This window comes from Micromys minutus, assembly GCF_963924665.1.
Source record: "Micromys minutus genome assembly, chromosome: 10".
In the NCBI taxonomy this organism is placed as follows: Eukaryota; Metazoa; Chordata; class Mammalia; order Rodentia; family Muridae; genus Micromys; species Micromys minutus.
The window spans coordinates 6,432,478-6,451,867 of NC_137979.1; the positions used below are offsets into that span (position 1 = coordinate 6,432,478).

Below are 19,390 nucleotides of genomic sequence, written 5' to 3' on the forward strand. Positions count from 1 at the left end.
ACTGAGGCTGTGGTTCTCTAACTCCTGTGCACCCGCATTCCACCGGGGCGAGGAGTTGAGAATGGGACCACTGGCCTGCAATGAGCCTGGCGTGGGGGTGGGGATCCAGATTACCTCCCAATGAGTGCTAGGAGTATGGAGGGGCTTCTACAGGGGACTTGGGTGTGGCTCTGTATGATGAAGCCCTCCCCCTGCTATAGTCCTTGATGAAGAAGACAGTTTGTGCTTGTCCAAAGTGATTTATTCATGGTGGATGAGGGTGAGCCAGAGATTAAATTCCCTTTGCAAGCCCAAAAGCTTCGAATACCCAAGATACAATTCACAGACCATATGAAGCTCGAGAAGAAGGAAGATCAGAGTGTGGATGCTTCAGTCCTTCTTAGAAGGGGAAACAAAATACTCACGGGAGGAAATATGGAGACAAAGTGTGGAGCAGAAACTGAAGGAAAGGCCATCCAGAGACTGCCCCACCACCACCATATGCAGTCACCAAACCCAGTGACTATTGCTGATGCCAAGAAGTGTTTGCGGACAGGAGCTCAGGAGTCTCCTGAGAGGCTCTGCCAGAGTCTTACTGATACAGATGAGGATGCTTGCAGCTAACCATCAAACGGAGCACAGGGACCCCAATGGAGGAGTTAGAGAAAGGACTGAGGGAGCTGAAGGGGTTTGCAACCTCATAGGAAGAACAACAATATCAACCAACCAGAGCTCCCAGGGACTAAACCACCAACCAAAGAGTACACATGGGGGGGGGGTCCCATGACTCCAGCCATTTATGTAGGAGAGGGATGGAATTGTCTGGCATCAATAGGCAGAGAGCCCCTTGATCCTGTGCTGGCTCATTTTCCCAGTGTAGGGGAATGCCAGGTGGGAGGGGCAGACGGGAGGGGGAACATCCTCATAGAAGCAGGGAGAGGGGGGAAATGGGAGAGGGGGAACCAGGAAAGGGGATGTAAACACATGAACTATCAAAAAAAAAAAAAAAAAAAGACAAAAAACCTTTTTGCAGGAAGGGATGCCCAGGAAAGGAAGCTCATTGGTCAAACACTGGGAGCCTATCTAGATCTCCCTTTAGCACAGAGAACTCTAGGTTCTAAGTTACACGACTGGTCGGCACAGTTCTCTTGGGTGTCAGGTGCACGTGCTCCAGGGCAGAGACCTGGTTAGGAGTGAACTCTTGCCTCTCAGTTATGAGATTTTCTGGGATTCTGAACTTGCCAGTTCTTCTGTCTGCCAGACACCACTGCCCCACGTTCTGCTTTCTATCCCCACTTGACCCAGGTTCTGGGAGCCCTGTTACTTTGGTCTTATAAACTTGATTTCCAGGTATCCCTGCGCATGGACTCATGCAGTCTTTCCCTTTTGCGACAGGCTTTGTGTCTTCGTCTGATGTCCTCAAAGCTCACCTGTGCTGCCGTAGGCACAGGAATTCTTTCCTTTATGAGGCTAGTGTCTCACAGGAGGATCTGAGAGAGAGGTCTACTGCCTCTCGGCTGCCGCGCCAGCCCTAGAACTTTGACAGTGCTTTCAGTTGCTTTGGGTACATTCCAGAAATGCTAAGAAAAAGATTTATTTGTACTTATGTGTCTCTGTGTGGTGCGTGCCTGTGGGCGCCCATGGCTAGAAGACAGTGTCAGGTCCTCTGGAGCTGGAATTACAAGGGACAGTGAGTTGCTGTGTGGGTGCTGGGAACTAAGCTCAATTCTTCTAAAAGGGCAATGCAGGCTCTTCACCATTGAGCCCTCTCTCTAGCTCCTAAAACATATTTAAGAATTATTGCCTATAACTCCAGCCTCAAAGGATCTGACACCTCTGGTCTCTAAGGGGACAGGACTCACATGCACATACCCACGCACACGTGCACAAACGCATAATTAAAAATGAAATGTTTAAGAAGAATTGTTCTAAATGTCTTCATTGTTTTGAGGAAGCTTCATTGTTTTACATTCTATTAACAATACATAAGGATTCACATTCTCTATACCTCACCCATTGTGCATGTGTGTGTGTGTGTGTGTGTGTGTGTGTGTGAGAGAGAGAGAGAGAGAGAGAGAGAGCAGACATCCTAACAGCTGTGAAGTGTGCTAAGGCACACACACATACACACACACACACATATATGAATATATACATGAACATTTGTATGTGTACCATACATGCCTCGTGCCTAAAGAGATCAGAAGAGTGCACCAGATCCCATGAGACTGGAGTGAGAGCCAGTTGTGAGCCAGCACGTGAATGCTGGGAACCAAACCTGGGTCCTGTGGAAGAGCATCCAGTGTATTAACTACTGAGCCATCTCTCCAGCCGCATGCTGTGGCTTTGACTTGCTCTTTCCTGTTATCCAGGGATGTTGAAATCACTTGTGGGGTTATTAGCCTATTATTTAGATAGGCTTTCATGTAACCAGGTTGCCCTTGAAGTCACTGTGTAGCCCAAGCTGTCCCTGAATTACCGATCGTACTGTTTCTACCTCCCAAGTGTTTGCGTTACAGGTATGAGCCACAAGTCCTGGCTTTTATTACCGCCCCCCTTTAATAAAATACTTATTTCAGTTCTTTGCTCATTTTAAAAATCAGTTTTTAAGAATTGCCACATTGTGGAGGCTGGCAAGATGGCTAAGTTAAGAACTTAGAAGTGAAACAAACACCAGCTGTTCTTGCAGAGGACCCCGGTTCAGTACCCGGCACCCACCGGGAGGATTCTGGTGATCTGCAACTTTAGTTCCCAGAGTTAGTTCCGGTGCCTTCTGCTGGTCTCCATGGGCACTGAACACACATGGTATATACACATACATGAAGGCAAACAGTCATGTGTAAAAAGTAAAGCTTCATTTTAAAGGTTGCTGCATTGTAAGGGTTTACTACTTATTTGGGATGTCACCTCACAGTCATGTGGCTGACTCACTGATGTTTCCCCCTGGGCTGCACATTTCCTTTTGGTTCCATTGATCAGGTCCTTCACGCATGGGTGTGCTCTGTGTATCTGCATTTCCTTTGGCTGCCTTGGGCTTCTGGCATGTCTGTTTCTAGATATTTGACTTGCTAGCACTTTTTTTTTTTTTAATCAAATAGTGCACTGAAGGAGAAGGCAGGGTAATGGAATTCGTGAGATAAGCAATCAGAGGTGGAGGAACTGGGGAAGGAAGAGGAGCCTCCAGAAGGTCAAGGGGCATAGCGGAGGGCAATGACAAGTATCCTGGAAACACCAGCTACTCTGTTTGCTGGCCCAATACATTAACAAAAAGAGGGGTTGCTTTCTAGTTTCCTGGATACCATCCGTGGAAGAGTAAGCTTGCAGAATGACCTTGACTGTGTTCCTTTCTCCTTTTCTGTTTTTTAAAAGAGTTTGGATAAAATTGGTGTAACTGTACATGTCAGACAGACATCACTAATGAAGACACTGGCCCTAAATCTTTCATTGTGGGAAGTATCTATCTATCTATCTATCTATCTATCTATCTATCTATCTATCTATCTATCCATCTATCCATCCATCCATCCATCCATCCATCCATCCATCCATCCATTCATCTATCTATCCCATCCATCCATCCATCCATCCATCCATCCATCCATCCATCCATCCATCCATCCATCTATCTATCTATCTATCTATCCATCCATCCATCCATCCATCCATCCATCCATCCATCCATCCATCCATCCATCTATCTATCCATCTATCTCTCTAAGGTCTCATGTATCCCAGATCTATGTAGCCAAGGCTGACTTTGAGTTTCCAATCTCCCTATCTCCCCCTGAGTGCCTGGGTTACAGGCACAGACTTCCATGCCTGGCTTATCTATATATGTGTTGAGGATGGAACCCAGGGCTCACTTCTTGCCAGGCAAGCCCTTTACCTACAGAGCTCTACCCCCGGCCCTTTAACTACTAGCGTAACGTCATTACATGTTACCTCTGCAGGGTGTTTGGCATGCGTCACTGAGCGCTGACCTCGGGTTGTAAAATGTTTTCAACTTTGTGATGGTGAACAAGCACCATGGGTGTGCAGAGTAGAGCTGTCCTTTTGTCCTTCTTAGGTCTGTGTTTTTACACACTGTACATTTTATGCATTTCATATGTACATGTATTCCTATGCACATGTGGAGGTCAGAAGACATTTTGTGGGATTTGATTCTTTCTACCACACGGGGCCCGGGAATGAAACTCAGATTATCCGGGCTTGGCAACAAGTACTTTCACCTGCTGAGCCATCTTGATGGGCCTCTGGAAACCTTCTGAGAGTATTAAACTGAGGGAATAGATGTGAACTGTGAGTTAAAACATAAGATGCTGGGCTTGTTGAAGAAAGTGGAAAAATGTGCTGTCATTACTTGGAGTTTCTGGAGGAAAAGCGGGCTGAGTCGTTGTAAGTTTCAGATGTCCGTTAGATAGCCGAGTGTGTTTGGATGTCCATCTGTCCACAGGCTGCTGAGTGAGTCAGTTTAGAAGAGATCTGGATTGCAGACAAACACTGACAAGCATCAGCATGCAGGCTACTGGGGCAGTTCTGGGCCTGCTCACACGTGAGGATCTGTCCACTGAGCATCTCTCCAGCCCCTGTTTTCTCTGTAAATGTAGCTGAGGGTCCACACAGCCAGTTCCCCCACTAACAGTGTGTGAAGAGTCATGCCTTCGGGGAATACATCGATGTGCGTTTTACCACTTCTCAGAGGCTCCTGGTGGGATCAAGCTCCCACTGCCCACCGTGGCAGCTGGTTTACCACTGGGCCTGGCTATTTTCATCTGAAGCCAGTGCAGGCTGTTTTGGGAGCACAAATTAAGAGGCTAAAATTCTAATGCTGTGAGGCTCAAAATTAGGGAATAATGAGTGCAGAGGAAAAGTCCAGACAGGCTGAAGCCTGCAACAGCAGGTCTAGGAAACAGAGCAAGGGAGATCTCATGGGGACAGTTGAGCTTATCCAGGGCTGGGTGGCTATGAGACTGTGAGCATGGAGGACAGGCCACACAGCTAGGAGCTCTGCTGTCATATATGCTAGGGTATATGCCGTGAGGGGGAAGTCGAGCACGAGGGAAACAAAGCACGGAAGGTGTTAGACTCGGTGGAATAACACTGCAGTAGGATCTGGGACTTCGGGGAGGGAACGTGGGGTGTCAGTGCTCCCTGGAAATGAAGCTTAGTGCTCAGGTGGTTAGCTCCAGTGCTAGTCTTGGGGTGTGTGTGTGTGTGTGTGTGTGTGTGTGTGTGTGTGTGTGTGTGCAGAACAGGGCTGTGGAGCTGGATGCTATCACTACCAGGATATTTAAATGATTATAAAGCTCGTTTGGAGAGATTTAACCGGAAGCTAAAATCTTCAATGATCCTAAGGGTGTGTTCTTTTTTGTTAGTACATTTGTCTTTTTCTGTCAACTTTACACAAACTGAAAAGTCCAGACAACCATGGGTGGGGCCAAGGCTGGGCACGTGGTCCACAGTATGAGAAAGCAAACTGAGCAAGCCAGGAGGCAGCACTCCATGGTCCGCTTAATTCTCAACGCAGGTTCTTGCTTTGAGCCCCTGTTCCAGCTTCCCTTGGTAAGGGACAGTGCTGAGGAAGGACAAGCCAAAACTCCCTCTGGCCTCAAGTTTGGTGTTTTAGCGCAGCAGTAGAAAAGCAAGCTAAAACAGAAGTTGGTGCTGATGCTATTGTTGTTTGGAGGAGGACTGTGGTGGCATTTGGAATTCTGGGACAGAAAAGCCATTGAGTGTGCACAGTTTAGTGAGTTAAAAGCTTCGAATATAGAAATGTCAAGAGGTGTAGATGGTAGAGACCTGGCTTGTGAAGTCTTAGAGGGAAGCAAAGACTGGGGCTGTTCGTGTGACACTGTGAATTACAACTCTGGATTCAACTGTGGTCCAAAGGGGCCAAGGCTGTATCTCAGGTTGGTGACCACATCTGGAAATGGGCAAGAGGCTCTCGAGTGATACTGGTTTTGAAGGTATGAAGGGATACTGGAGAGATGCTGAGGTGTGACCCTATGTTGAGAAGTTAGAGTACCTGCAGAGGCCTGGAGGTCATTTGTGAAGGCGTAGTCTCAGTTACAGGTGGAGATTCCAGCATCCTGGAGATGCTGATGTCAGGACTGTAGAACCTTTAAAAAGTTAGAGTACCGATTTATATTGTGATATCATTGTGAGGTCTTAGGAATAAAGAAGAAAGAACAAGTTATAGCTTAATAGTGTCAATTGACAAGGCTTATTGTGCTGGCTGGTTGTGTGTGTGTGTGTGTGTGTGTGTGTGTGTTTTCAACACAACCCAGAGTTGTCTAGGAAGAGGGACCCTCAGCGGAGGAACCGTCTGCAACAGACTGGCCTGTGGACAAGTCTGTGAGGCACTGTCTTGATTGATGATTGATGCTCAGGAATCCAGCTCACTGGGTGGTGCTATCCTTGGCAGAGGGGCCTGATCTGTGTAAGAAAAGTAAAGTGAGCAAGCCATGGGCGAAAACCAGTTAAGTAGAGTCAGTTCTTCCAGGGCCTCTGCCTCAGTTCCTGTCCAGCTTCTGCACCAGCTGTGACTAGGAAGGGTAAGTCCAGTAACCCTTTCTTCCCTGAGTTGGTTTTGGTGGTGGCTGACACTGGCACAAAGGGAACGTCACATTAGGACAGAGGTGTGAGCAAGCCCAAGCTGAGGCCAAGGAAGGCAGGCTGCAGCAGGACCGGACTGATGAGGGCTCCTGTGTGCTGACGCTCGGCTGGCACAGGCTGCTGCTTGGGTTTATAAATATGAAACCACTGGTCCCTTGGAACAACTCTACAACAGAAGTGCCATTTCCTTTCACAGGTGGGTGACAGAGGCCAGAGGGTGACTATTTTCTCCTGGGCTGCTCTGCCACCAAACAGTGGCACTGGGATCCCATGTGTGGGGAAGGACGGCACAGGCACAGAATGCCTAAAAGTAGTGACTAGAAAGGCACCTACCCTACCTACTTCAAAGCTTGCCGGACCGGGGTTGAGTGATAGCAGCTCTCAAAGCAGCTGGAACGGAAGCTGTGCCCTGTGTAGATCTGGGGGTGCTGCGCCCATTTCATACTTAGCTTGTTCTGCCTTTTTCTTTTCTCTGTAGCCCTGGGTGTCTTGGAACGATGTAGACCAGGCTGGCTTTGAGCTCAGAGATCTACCTCCTGAGCTCTGGGATTAAAGGTGTGCATTACACGTGGCCATTGACTTTTCCCCATCACTGCAGACAGGGCCTCTAGAGCTTACTGGCAGATGCTACCCTACCTGGCGTATGTGTTTTATTATGTGCTGTTGCCTTTAAGTTCTGACTCCATGTCAGGAAAATATTTGTGTCAGGCATTTGCCCAGATCGGTCTTCAGCTTTGCTGTGGTGGTTAATGGGCAGGCTTATTTTCTGGACCCTCTGTGTTCTTGGTATAGAGTCTGGTCACTGATGAGTCTAATATTCAACTAGACTCAATATGCTCTTCTGGAATTCAGTAAGTGAATCTTTGCCCTGTGAGAATGGGCTGCTGTTCTTTCCTTCTGAAGCCTGTCAGTGTTACAGACTTGGGTGAATGAACTTCGTCACAAGGGGGCTTGGAGGAAGACAGGACCCAGAGAATTGAGGCCCTGCTGTGGGGCCCTCCTGGGCCTGGAGGAGAATTGGAACTGTTTTCTCAACCAGGCCTGAAGCCCAGTATCAGCCACCCTGGTCTAAGTCCTTCTGAAGGCTCTGAGGAACAAATGTTCGTTCTTTTCAGCTTCTAGTAGCTGTCGCTCAGCTTGGAACTCTTTCTCATTTCCAAGTACCCTGCACTATTTTCTTCACATCCCATTTTCCCTCCACCACCTTATCAGGCTGCTTAAAATGACACCCAGGTCCCTCCTAGGACAATGTCTCTAAGTTAGGGTCCTTAGCTCTCATCACTGCTGCAGAGATGCAAGGAAGCTCAGTTGCAATGACAATTTGGGTGTCACGGGGGCTGGACAGATCCTGAGAACTGTATGAAAGGCAGTCTATCCCTCAGCTTGTTAAATGTGGGCCACAACTCCAGAGCATGCGTGTCACCAAAAATTCAAAGTCCACTGTCTTACTGGACTAAGGTTTGCTCAGCAGTGTGTTCCCACAATGCAGTATTCAACTTCGCTTCAGCCCTGGCTGTGAGCACAGGGGGTACACTCTGTACGGGGCACAGCCATAGCACACAACGTATGCTGCGTAAATTACTCTGGCTCAAACTCAGGACTACGCTATGTAATACACCAGCGTACCTGCACTTTTAGAAGTGTGTGGTTGAATTATAGAAAATAAAGATGTTCCTGCACTCATCCTTCAGCTGAAGTCTCCCACCGTTCCCAGGAGTTTTCTGTCCTCCTGCTTGAGATGTAAGCTCTCAGCTGTTTCTGCTGCTTTTGTTCCAAAATCATGACGCTAACCTCCTGGAGTTAAATGCTTTCTTCTTAAGTTGCCTTGGTCATGGTGTTCTATCACAGCAATAGAAAAAAATAGCGAAGGCAGCAAATACCAAATTAATTGGCTTTAGCTGTGTCGTGTTAGACTTGTTTTAAAATTTCTGAGTGTTTGTTTGAGTTCCACAGAGGAGTCAATCATCAAATGATTTGGGCCAGGAATGGAATGTGACAAAGTCAGAGTGTGTGCCTGTCATGTACGGAACCTTGGGTTTAATTCTCAGCACTACATAAACCGGGCATAGGAGTACATGCTTGTAATCCAAGCACGGGAGGCGGAGGATCTGAAGCTCACAGCCAGAGTGGGCCAGAGGAGTTTTTAAACTTGGGTTTGGGAATGACAGAATCTCCAAAACTTTCAAATTGATAGAAATCTTCCTTACCATTTGCATAGTTGTGAAAAAATTTGTTTTCTGAGACAAGGTCTTGCTATGTATATAAGGTTGGCCTTGACTTACAAAGACCCACCTGCCTCTGCTGGGACATCATACCTGGCTATGTGAAGCAACTTTAGAACTGGTTATAAAACCAAACTACTAATCAACTCTGAAAACTGTTCATGAAGTTTTAGATCCTGCTGAAGTATCAAATATCCCACAAAGATTAACTCTGTAAAACAAACATGTCTATGCCATGAATATACAAATATTTCCTTTTATTTTTTTAATAAATGACAACATTGTATATATACCAAAGGATTATTTTAAAGTGATTTTCTTATGATCTATTTTCTGTATGCATTTGACTTATATGTCTTTCTATTTCTGAAGGAAAAGGGTAGGAAAAAAGACCTTTGTTCTAGAGCTGATGGCCATCACATCTGCAGATGGGCAGAACAGCCTGACGTTCTGAGTGACAGAGCTGTTAGTGGCACCTGCACGCGTGTGACTTCAGTGTGCCCTGTCTGCACAGGAGCCTTCAGCTGACTACACCATGGACATGTGTACCGGACTCCAACAGGCTGGCCTCTGGAGTGAGAAGGTGGCCTGCCCTTGCAGGTCTGTCCATGGGAACCTGCTCTTCAGAGTCCCTGGGGTTTATGGCCAGGCCAGGCAGATACACATGACGGACACAGCAGAGAGCGACAGGGGTCTACACGGTGGGCAGATCAGGTCAGGGTTGGGGAAACTCCTCTCTAGTTAGGCAGGATAACTATCTGTCAGGGCTGCAGTGGAGGGAACTGGGTATTCCATGAAAGGTCACTCTGCCAGCCTCCCTTCAGTGACTGTGGTTTCAGTCAGAGACCCAGGCCCAGACAGACAGGTTGTACATGGATTCATGTTAAAGCAGGGCCACTTACGTATCACTTCAAGCTTCAGAGAAAATAGTAACGTTTTTAAGTGCCCACCCCTCCTGTCAGCACTGCTCTCAAGAGCACTGTTTATCTGGATGAAACTTGGTTGGCAGGAAATGAAGGCTGAGCAGAACTGGGAGGTTGCTAGGCCTGTGTGAACTGTGTTCAGTCTTCATTCAAGGCAGCCTCACCATCTTACGAACTCTCAAACCTGCCACACACAATCCACATCCCTCCCCAAACAAGTTAGTGAACATAAGAGCCCAGGGAGTTAATGCTGCACTTGACAATCTCTGAGCACTGGTCAATGTTCTTCTTCACCCTGTAGAATTTCTCCACATACTCAGATCGTCCTAAGAGCTCCACAAAATCTTCATCGTGAGTGATTACCAGAAGCTGGAAGTTGCGCTGCTGCGAGCGACTTTTGATAATCCTGAAACAATATATTGAGAACACTTTTCACTACTGGACAGATTAGAAAACACCACTGGAGATCTGTCACATACAGGAACAGCTGTGTGGCAGCAGGCTTTCCTGGGCCATGTGTGACAGGGCCTTTAGCTGCCCTGCAGGAAATAGAGGAGGGCTGAGGCTTTCGACCGAGGCAGGTAAGAGTCCTTCCTAGCTCCTCCCCAAGTGCGATGCATAGCTTCATTCTCCACCATCTGGCTAAGAACTACATCAAGAATTTGAACTAGTTTCCCAAAATCCCAAGTTGCTACTGATGCGGGGAAAGTCTTCTTGGAAAACCTAAAACAGCAACCAGAGCCCAGCTTACTCCTCGGCCCAGACTCTCCCAGACTTCTCTGAAAGTCTAAAAGTAATTCAGGCAGACAACAAGCAGGGAGGGGAATAACACTGCCTTCTGAGGAGCTGGGTCTACCTAGAATTCTGCCTCCTCCAGTCACCAGATGCATCAGTGCTGTGACACACAAGGGCCTGAGTGGGTGTATGGGGACATTTTTGCTCATCAGCATGCTGAGGTATCAGCTATGAGTGAGATGCAACAAGAGTTTTAACTCAAAGTTGTTGATCACTTGCCCGGGACTGGATGCACTTCATGTTTCAATCCCACAATGTCCTCCTCCTTCTTGGTCCCCCAGGATGATCAAGAGCTGCTGGAGGACACCAGTGCCGTCAGTGTCCTGGAACCAGGGTGCACACACATAGGAGCTGCCATCCCCTGGAGGCTTGCTGACATGAGCCGATGGGTACAATGACAACACTTTAGTTTCGGCACCATCTGACTACCAGTATTCTCTTTCCATAAAAGCTCTAAATGTCTGGCCAGGGCAAAGTGACGCCTGTGCTTGACAGGGAGGGGTCACAGGAAATAGAGACAAAGCCCAGAACTCCTCACTATGCACGCTTGGGGGGAGTCAAGATAAGTCTGTCTCAATACTTGAGTCCCTTATTTCACGTGCACTGGTGCTCTAACTGCATACCTATCTGTGTGAGGGTGTCAGGTCCTCTGAAGCTGGAGTTACACACAGGTGTGAGCTGTCAATGTGTGTGCTGTAAACTGAATCCAGGCCCTCTGAGAGAACAGCCCGTGTTCTTAACCACTGAGCCACCCCTCCAGCCTCACGGGTTCTTTTTCAAGAGAATCTGGAGAATTACTATTGAAAGGCCTCAATTCTTTTTGATCTGGAAGTTTTTTAGTTTTGTTTTTTTTTTTTGAGCCTGGCCTAGAATTTGCTATGTGGCCAAGGCTGGCCCTGAACTCAGTAACCAGCCTGCCTCTGCCTCCAAGTACTGGGATAAAAGATATGTACCACCACACCCAGCCCTGCTATTGGTCCTTTTAAAAAACATTACAACCTGCCCCTAAACTCAAAATACTTACTCAACCAAAGCATGTGCAAGAGACTCAATGTTTTCCCGGTCAAGATTTGTTGTAGGCTCATCCAAGGCAAGGATGCCACAGTTCAGACAGAAGGTTTCAGCCAGTGCCAGGCGGATGATGAGAGAGGCTAGCACCTGGAGAAAAGTTGCATAACAGATGCTCTCAGAAGGGTGTGCGGAGCGTGGCGGGGCACACTTTTCATCCCAGCTCTCAGGAGGCAAAGGCAGGTGGATCTCTGAGTTCTAGGCCAACCCAGGCTATGTAGTAGGACTTTGTCTCCAAAACAAACAAAAAGGATGCGAGAGGTGGGAAATATCAGGGACAGTTCAATGGAGACACAGGCTTTTCTGGAAGGTGGACCATTGACCACATTCTCTCAGCCTATCATTTAAAGCACTGAGAAACAGCTGACAACACAGGTAAGGGTAGATGCACACAATTTATCAGCAGTTTATAATTTTAGTAGACGTCCTAAGATTCACCTGTACTTCATACATAGATCAGTCTGGCGTCAAACTCAAGAGAACTGTTTGCCTCTGAGCTCGGGGACTAAAGGTGTGTGGAACCACACCTGGCCTTCCAGCCTCTCAGCGATGAAACTGACTGGAAAACACAGCACCCTACATCTTCCTAACCTTACAGGCACTTTAACTCCTATAGAGACGTCTTTACGCCTCCTAATTCTCTGGTCCAAAAGAGACATCAGGGAGTGTGTTCTAAATCACACCCAAGTGTCTGCTTGTGTAACTGTGTCAATGGGGAAAATCATAGGTTAAAGTTACTAGAGTGTGGCTCGATTTGTACTAATCTGCAGGGAGCCGACTAAATACATTTGTGGTTATTAAACGGCAAACACTGAGTCCCTCAGATCCAGCCCCAGCCCTCTCAGGGCTGAAGGGACACAGCAAAGGGACCCACACTGTTCTGGGCAGTGCACAGTGCTCGTGTGAGCTCTAACATCACTGCCTGCTGAATTTTAGGGTAGTGCACACCTTCCCTCTGACTCCCTGAGCAGGTCAGCAGACTGCAGGAGCTTACAGTCCCTCTGGGGACAGAAACTTGCTTCCTGCCTTTGAACCCACTCCTGCTACCCCACCACTACCCACTTTTGTGCTGCAGCGTGGCCCACCAGACCATGTGTGTGACACCTCTCCTGACACCAGGAAGCAAGCACTGCCAGTCTCACAGGTTAAGAGCAGCTAAAGGAAACTGACTTTTGTTCACAGATCATGTCTCAAACTCATTTATAATGAACATTAGACATCACTAAACAAAGCAAGTAGGGATCCTGTTTATAGATTACAAGTTAGTCATCTCTTCAGACCATGACTACGACAGTAACCTGCATTTGCTTGCTGGGTCGGCAACAACTAGAATAATTATGCCAATAATGTGACATCCTTTCCTAAGCCTGTGACATTTTATGAAAATCTGCTTTAATGAGAACTCAGAGCCTTCGCTCTGTGTATAGTTAGCAGAAATGAAGCTCCTGGGATGCAGGTCTCATGCTTTAGCCTTACTGAAACCTTTTCATCCTGATTTCCTCCCCATACTCCAAACCTATCTACTGTCCTTCCTCCATGAGCCTCATGTAGGGCCACTGAGTCTTATTCATGTAGTAAAGGGTAGAAAGGCCCTACGATACCAAAGCTCTGGCAGTAATCTCTGTTCAATGTGTGAGGTCCAGCCCAAGGCTATGCTAATGGAGCTTAAGGCCTTTGCAGGGGCTCTGTCCGCAGTGACACAGATTAGACTGCCTCGTCTGGTTCAGCTCAGCCTCTAGTTTGCTAGTGTTGTTTGTTCACTTGAATATGGTCTTGTTGTAGCCCAGGCTGGGCTCAAACTCACTCTGGAGCCAAGGATGACTTGAACTTCTGATTTTCTCGTCTCTACTTCCACAGTGCTGGGATCATAGCCAAATTTAGGTAGTGGTGGGGCCAACCCAAAGCCTGATTATGCTGGGCAAGGACTCTACCAACTGAGCCACGTCCCTCCCTGTACTAGTGTTACTTATGACTGGCAGTACAAGCACTATTAATTCTGAGACGTTCCTGCCCATTGCTATACCAGAATGCATCTTTTGGGGCCCATGAAACGGTGACTTTACTCTGAGGAATGCTATGAAGTGAAGATGGGTTTGAGTAACTTTGACCCTTCTCCTTTTAACTACATCTATGTATATGAATGTTCTGTCTTCCTGTATGTCTGCATGTCAGGAGAGGGCATCAGATTCCATCATAGAAGGTTGTGAGCCACCATGTCGTTGCTAGGAATTGAACTCAGGACCTCTGAAAAAGAACAACCAGTGCTCTTAACCGCTGAGCCATCTCTCCAGTTTCCTGACCCTTTCTCTTAAAAGTTACCTTCAGAGTGCTACAGGGCACCAGATGGTGCACTGATGGTAGCCATGCCTGCCTCACAAGGTGGCAAGGAAGCTGTAGGAACCTCTCATTTAATGGTGCTCTTAAGGCTTATCTGCAACGTCAGGGCCATCCTTCAGGCTAAGCTGGCTCCCCAGATGGCTGAGATACCTGCCTTCTGTCCAGCACTGCATCGTCCACGCATGTCTAAGGCTGTGTCCCCCTTCAGCATCACCACTCGGTAGTTGTAATTCCGCCTTTTATCAGAAGCCGATACATTTTCATCAGCATCGGATCGAATTTCTATGTATTCAATATCTGAGACAGAAAGCAGAGTATTTTAGAGAATCCATACTACACCTCTGTCCCTTATACACATCATCATGGAAGCCTGGGGACAACAGTGTGTCCTTAGCAGCACTGGCTGCCTTGCAAACTCTCTAGCCAGGATGCAGGCTCACGTGGTCTGCCAAGATGCAGTCTGGATGGCCCACCCCAGCCTGGGCCCAGCTCTTTTTCTAAGAGTTTCCTTTGGGTACTTTTCTTATCACACTTGGGCCTATCCCTATCTGCGCTTTCACGGAACCCATTATGTCATCAGCTAATTATGTCTGCTGCAGCCAATGAGTCCTTCAGGCTCTGGAAGAGAAACTTTGCATTTTCTTTTTGTTGTAAGATGTTGCAAAGATAAGAATTCTTAGAAAACTCTCAAAGACTTGCTCAGGAAGGGGTTTGAGAAGGTAATGCTGGCAACTAAGGTCATACAGGAGAGGCTGTGGACAGAGCTTTGGAACAAGCACTTGGGACACACCATGTTAGTTACCTTGCCCACGATAGGTACTCCGCCAGAGATCACGGATAATTTTGTTGATTTCTTCCATTTTCATACTGTGAAATTTCATTATTGCTCTGGAAAAAGGAAGCCAGTTTTACTTAATACAATATGTACTATTTATATGAAAGACAAAACTATGCAGTAGCATATGCTAAATTATGTATAAATGTATCTGTACGACTACTACTAATAAAAATAATGTCACTGCCCTAGTACTTTCAATTACAAAACTAGACTATAGGAAGGCCTAGAAAAAAAATTAAACAGGGCCAAGCACTGCCATTTCCCTGGTACTGAAAACTGCCAGGAGTATGCCAGGCCCCATGTTTTCACACACCTCTCTCTTCTCCTCTGGCATCCAAGGACTTTAAGTACTCAGAAGCTGCAGGGTTAAGTGTGGTGGTGCACACTTTTAATCCTGTACTCAGGAGGCAGAGACAGGCAGATATCCACAAAACTGAGGTCAGCCTGTCTACACAGTAAATTCCCTAACGCTATACAATGAAATTCTGTGTAAACACCAATCTCAAAAACCTTTTAGAAATAAATCTTTTCCAGATGTTTTTTCTAGGCCCTAAGATCACATGGGAGAGGGGGTGCAGCCTCTCCAGTACCAGCAGGAGGCTGCAGGTGAACAGAGGCTCTTGTCATAGAACAAAGACAAGTCTCTGGAATTGTTGTCTGGCTATTCTAGAATCTTTTATTTTATTTTTCGTTGTGACAGAGTCTCTATAGGCTGTCCTCTAGACCAAGCTGGTCTTGACCTCAGAGATCCACCTGATTCTGCCTCCTGAGTGCTGGGACTAAAGGTATGTGCTATGCACCACGACCAAGTTCTTCTAGAGCTGTTATGGTTTATCAAAAGCCAGCCCCTTATGCTCTTTAATTTCTCCAATCTGTGAGAATTTTATCAGCCTAAAGGCATCTGTGGCTCAAAAGGAGGCCTTGACTTGGAAGCCTTACTCTTACTAGTGTACACTGACCTCCATGCGCCTGCCCTGACTTCTAATTCTCTTTTTAAGACACTGAAAGAAGAAATGTTTGTGAAAGCCAAAGCTTCCTGTTCAATTGAACCCCACGCCTGCCCTGGCTACCTCAGATCTCAGGAGACAGGACTAACAAAGTCACTCCCGTGGTAAAAAGTTTCACAGTTATCACCATGCAAAGGATGTGAGCGGACTCCCTTCCATTTGCAAGCCTCTTATCTGATATATACAAAAAAAGAAACTAAACGTAATGCCGCTGCCTCTGTACAATCATTCCGTGATCTTCTGATCACCAGCCAAAGAGAAAGAAATGACTCAACATAAATAGGTCTAAGTATCAGATTCAGGGCTGCGGAAGCAGTAAAGCCGGAGAAGCCTCTCTGCTTCACCAGGTCTCCATTTTCTAACTCACGCTCATCTCTGCCTAACACTCTATGCGTTTTCAAAGAGTGAGACAAGCCAGCCATTGTTTTCTTAAAAAGGGAAAACTGTAACAAAAAATACTTCCCAGAATGTTCCGGGAACCAATCCTATGTGAAGACTACTTTTCCAAAGCTTTATATGCTAGGATTCTAATTTTATAAATGACCTTTTAAAATGTTGTTTTCCCTCTGACTGGTAACTAACATAAATGAGCGTGTAAATGGAGAACTCACACCAGGTAGGGCAGAGCCAGAGCAGTGGAGAGAGAGCTTCGGAGTAGAAATGACTATTGTTGGCTGGCCTGGCAGCTGAAGTTCAGTCTCTGGGAGTTAACAGCACAGCGAGCAACCACTGGGGACAGCGAAGGTGAACCCGTAGGCCATCTAAAGAAGTGGCTGCTGATGCCAGTGGTCACCAATAAGCTTCACCTTCTGAAGGACAAGCCATGCTCCAAGCCGCATAGTGTCTCTCCAATCTCCAATTACGAAAACAGATCCTATAAAAATTTACCCAGGATACAGATGGTGGCTAGGACACAGCAGCGTTGATTGTAACAGTTGTTTTGTGTTTTCAAGGCAGTGAGCAGACAAGAAGAGCATTATCAAATTTTCAAAGTGTGCCTTCTTCTGGGTATACAAAGTAGTTTAAAGCAAGGAGGAACTGAAAAGAGCAAACACTTCGGGCTTGTTCTGCCTATGAGAGAAGTAAGTATCCTAAATGTGTTTAGTCCTAAGGGCTTTCCTGCTGTACATGCAATCTACCCCTCCAGCCCCCAGTCTCAGTTTACTGTGGTATTTATCCCTAGAGATCAGGGCCAGCACAACAGGAAGACCATTGTCCAAGGTCACACTGTGTCCAGACTAAAGAAAAACTGGTGAGCCAGTGAATATAGAAAGAACATTTGCTGCACTAGCAGAGTTTTGGTAAAAATCACAAGTAAATGACAAATGGAAGAAAATGTCTTTTCTTTCATAAAATGTCTTGGTCAGGCATCTATAGCAACAACAAAAACAATCTAAGAGACATAAGCTCTCTTCTCACAATGACCAGGAGAGGTGCTGTAGCTCACAAGACACCAGAGAGAAAGGAGTACACCTGCCACTGTTTCGGCAGGTAAGGTTTGACTGTATACCTAAATATCCAAGAACATCAACTGAAATATTAAGATTACCAAGTTAGGCAGAAATGAGCCTAGGTATGGGGGTACAGGCCTTTAGTCCCGACACTTGGGAGACTGAAGCAGGCAGATCTCTACATAAGGACATTCAGAGCCACACAGATAGTAACATCCATCTCAAAATAATTTATATAGTATTACTATCTAGTTTCTCACACTGTTAGGAAAGACAATGTTTGGTTGGGGAGTCCTACATCTGGAGAGATGAATCAGTCAGCAAAGTACTTGCAGCAACAATCCTAATTCAGAACCCCAGAACCCTTGTAAAGGGCCAGGTGCAGTGGCCCCTCTCACGGGGAAATGAATACAGAAGGATCTCAAGCTCACTGGCCATCTGAAGATCTGAAGCAATGAGCCCCAGAAACCCTCTTCCATACAGACTGTGTCTCAAAAAAATAAAATAAAGGTAAAGATAAAGAGCTACTGGATCAATCTCTCTCTCTTACACACTCACACAAGATCCTATTTACAAATAAAAACTATAAGATGTAACTGACATTTAAATCAATTGGAAAATTTTCAATACTGTTGAAAAGGAGAAAAATATAGCATCATGACTTTGTATCACACTTCAAAATGAAATTCAAATGATTGAGAAAAGTGGAAAACTGTCTCAGTTGAGTAAAGCACTTGCCAGACCAAGTCTATGGAGCTGAGTTCAATTCCCAGAAACCATGTAAAAGCTGCAATATGTGCCTGGAAATCCAGCTCCCATAGAGAACTGTGAAGTGGAGACAAAGGAGTCCCTGGAAGCTAGGGGACAGTTGTGATGCTGTGGCAAACACCTCTCTCTCCCTCTGACTGAGGTACAGAACTATGAGGATGTAACTTAAGACATCAATGGCTTCTTCTTATTCGGGAAAACACCAAATGGCGGATGACGCCGGTGCAGCGGGAGGGCCCGGAGGACCCGGGGGTCCAGGCTTAGGAGGCCGCGGCGGCTTCCGCGGAGGATTCGGCAGTGGTCTTAGGGGCTGCGGTCGTGGTCGAGGCCGCGGGGCTCGTGGAGGTAAAGCTGAAGACAAGGAGTGGATCCCGTCACCAAGCTGGGCCGCCTGGTTAAGGACATGAAGATCAAGTCTTTGGAGGAGATCTACCTGTTCTCCCTGCCCATTAAGGAGTCTGAGATTATCGACTTTTTCCTGGGTGCATCTCTAAAGGATGAGGTTCTGAAAATCATGCCAGTGCAGAAGCAGACCCGGGCTGGCCAGCGGACCAGATTCAAGGCTTTCGTCGCTGTTGGGGACTACAATGGTCACGTTGGTCTTGGTGTTAAGTGCTCCAAGGAGGTTGCCACTGCCATTCGAGGGGCCATTATCCTGGCCAAGCTTTCCATCGTCCCTGTGAGGAGAGGCTACTGGGGGAACAAGATTGGCAAGCCCCACACTGTCCCATGCAAGGTGACAGGCCGCTGTGGCTCTGTGCTGGTGCGTCTCATTCCTGCCCCCAGAGGCACTGGCATTGTCTCTGCTCCTGTGCCCAAGAAGCTTCTGATGATGGCCGGTGTAGATGACTGCTACACTTCAGCCAGAGGCTGCACTGCCACCCTGGGCAACTTTGCCAAGGCCACCTTTGATGCCATCTCAAAAACGTACAGCTACTTGACCCCTGACCTCTGGAAAGAAACTGTGTTCACCAAGTCTCCTTATCAGGAATTCACTGATCATCTTGTGAAAACCCACACCAGAGTCTCTGTTCAGAGGACCCAGGCTCCAGCTGTGGCTACTACATAAGGATTTTTATAAAAGACAAAATAAATGAACCAAATCTGTTAAAAAAAAAAAAAAAAAAAGACATCAATGATGTCATGTACAAAGTGAAGGACAAGTGATGAGCTTAAATGAAAGAGAAGGTGACGTGCTAACAAGAGCATTTTCATGCAACAGAGGGTCATGGCGACACTGACAGTCGTGTTCATATACTGCAAGTGGAAATATGGGCTTTATAAATGCTTTGGGCCAGGTCTTGGTGGTGTACATCTTTAATCTCAGCACTTGGGAGGCAGGGGCACGTGGTGGTCTACAAAGCAAGTTTCAGGACAGCCAGGGTTA

The 19,390-nt window shown here is 46.8% G+C and overlaps 1 protein-coding gene and 1 pseudogene across 2 annotated transcripts in view; one reads left to right on the forward strand and one right to left on the reverse strand.

The window, feature by feature from the left end:
- Nucleotides 1–9,134: 9,134 nt before the first annotated feature.
- RAD50 (RAD50 double strand break repair protein) overlaps nucleotides 9,135–19,390 on the reverse strand; it is a 54,780-nt gene continuing 44,524 nt past the window's right edge. The window contains exons 22-25 of the mRNA XM_080922578.1: nucleotides 14,742–14,827; nucleotides 14,094–14,236; nucleotides 11,559–11,692; nucleotides 9,135–10,145 (exon numbers count right to left, since the gene is read on the reverse strand). Of these exons, the coding sequence (XP_080778704.1) occupies nucleotides 9,959–10,145; nucleotides 11,559–11,692; nucleotides 14,094–14,236; nucleotides 14,742–14,827 (550 nt within the window). The 3' untranslated portion in view covers nucleotides 9,135–9,958. The remainder of the gene's footprint in view (nucleotides 10,146–11,558; nucleotides 11,693–14,093; nucleotides 14,237–14,741; nucleotides 14,828–19,390) is intronic.
- On the forward strand, nucleotides 18,210–19,072 carry LOC308425707 (small ribosomal subunit protein uS5-like; annotated as a pseudogene). The gene has a single exon. The product of its transcript is annotated as a small ribosomal subunit protein uS5-like (transcript).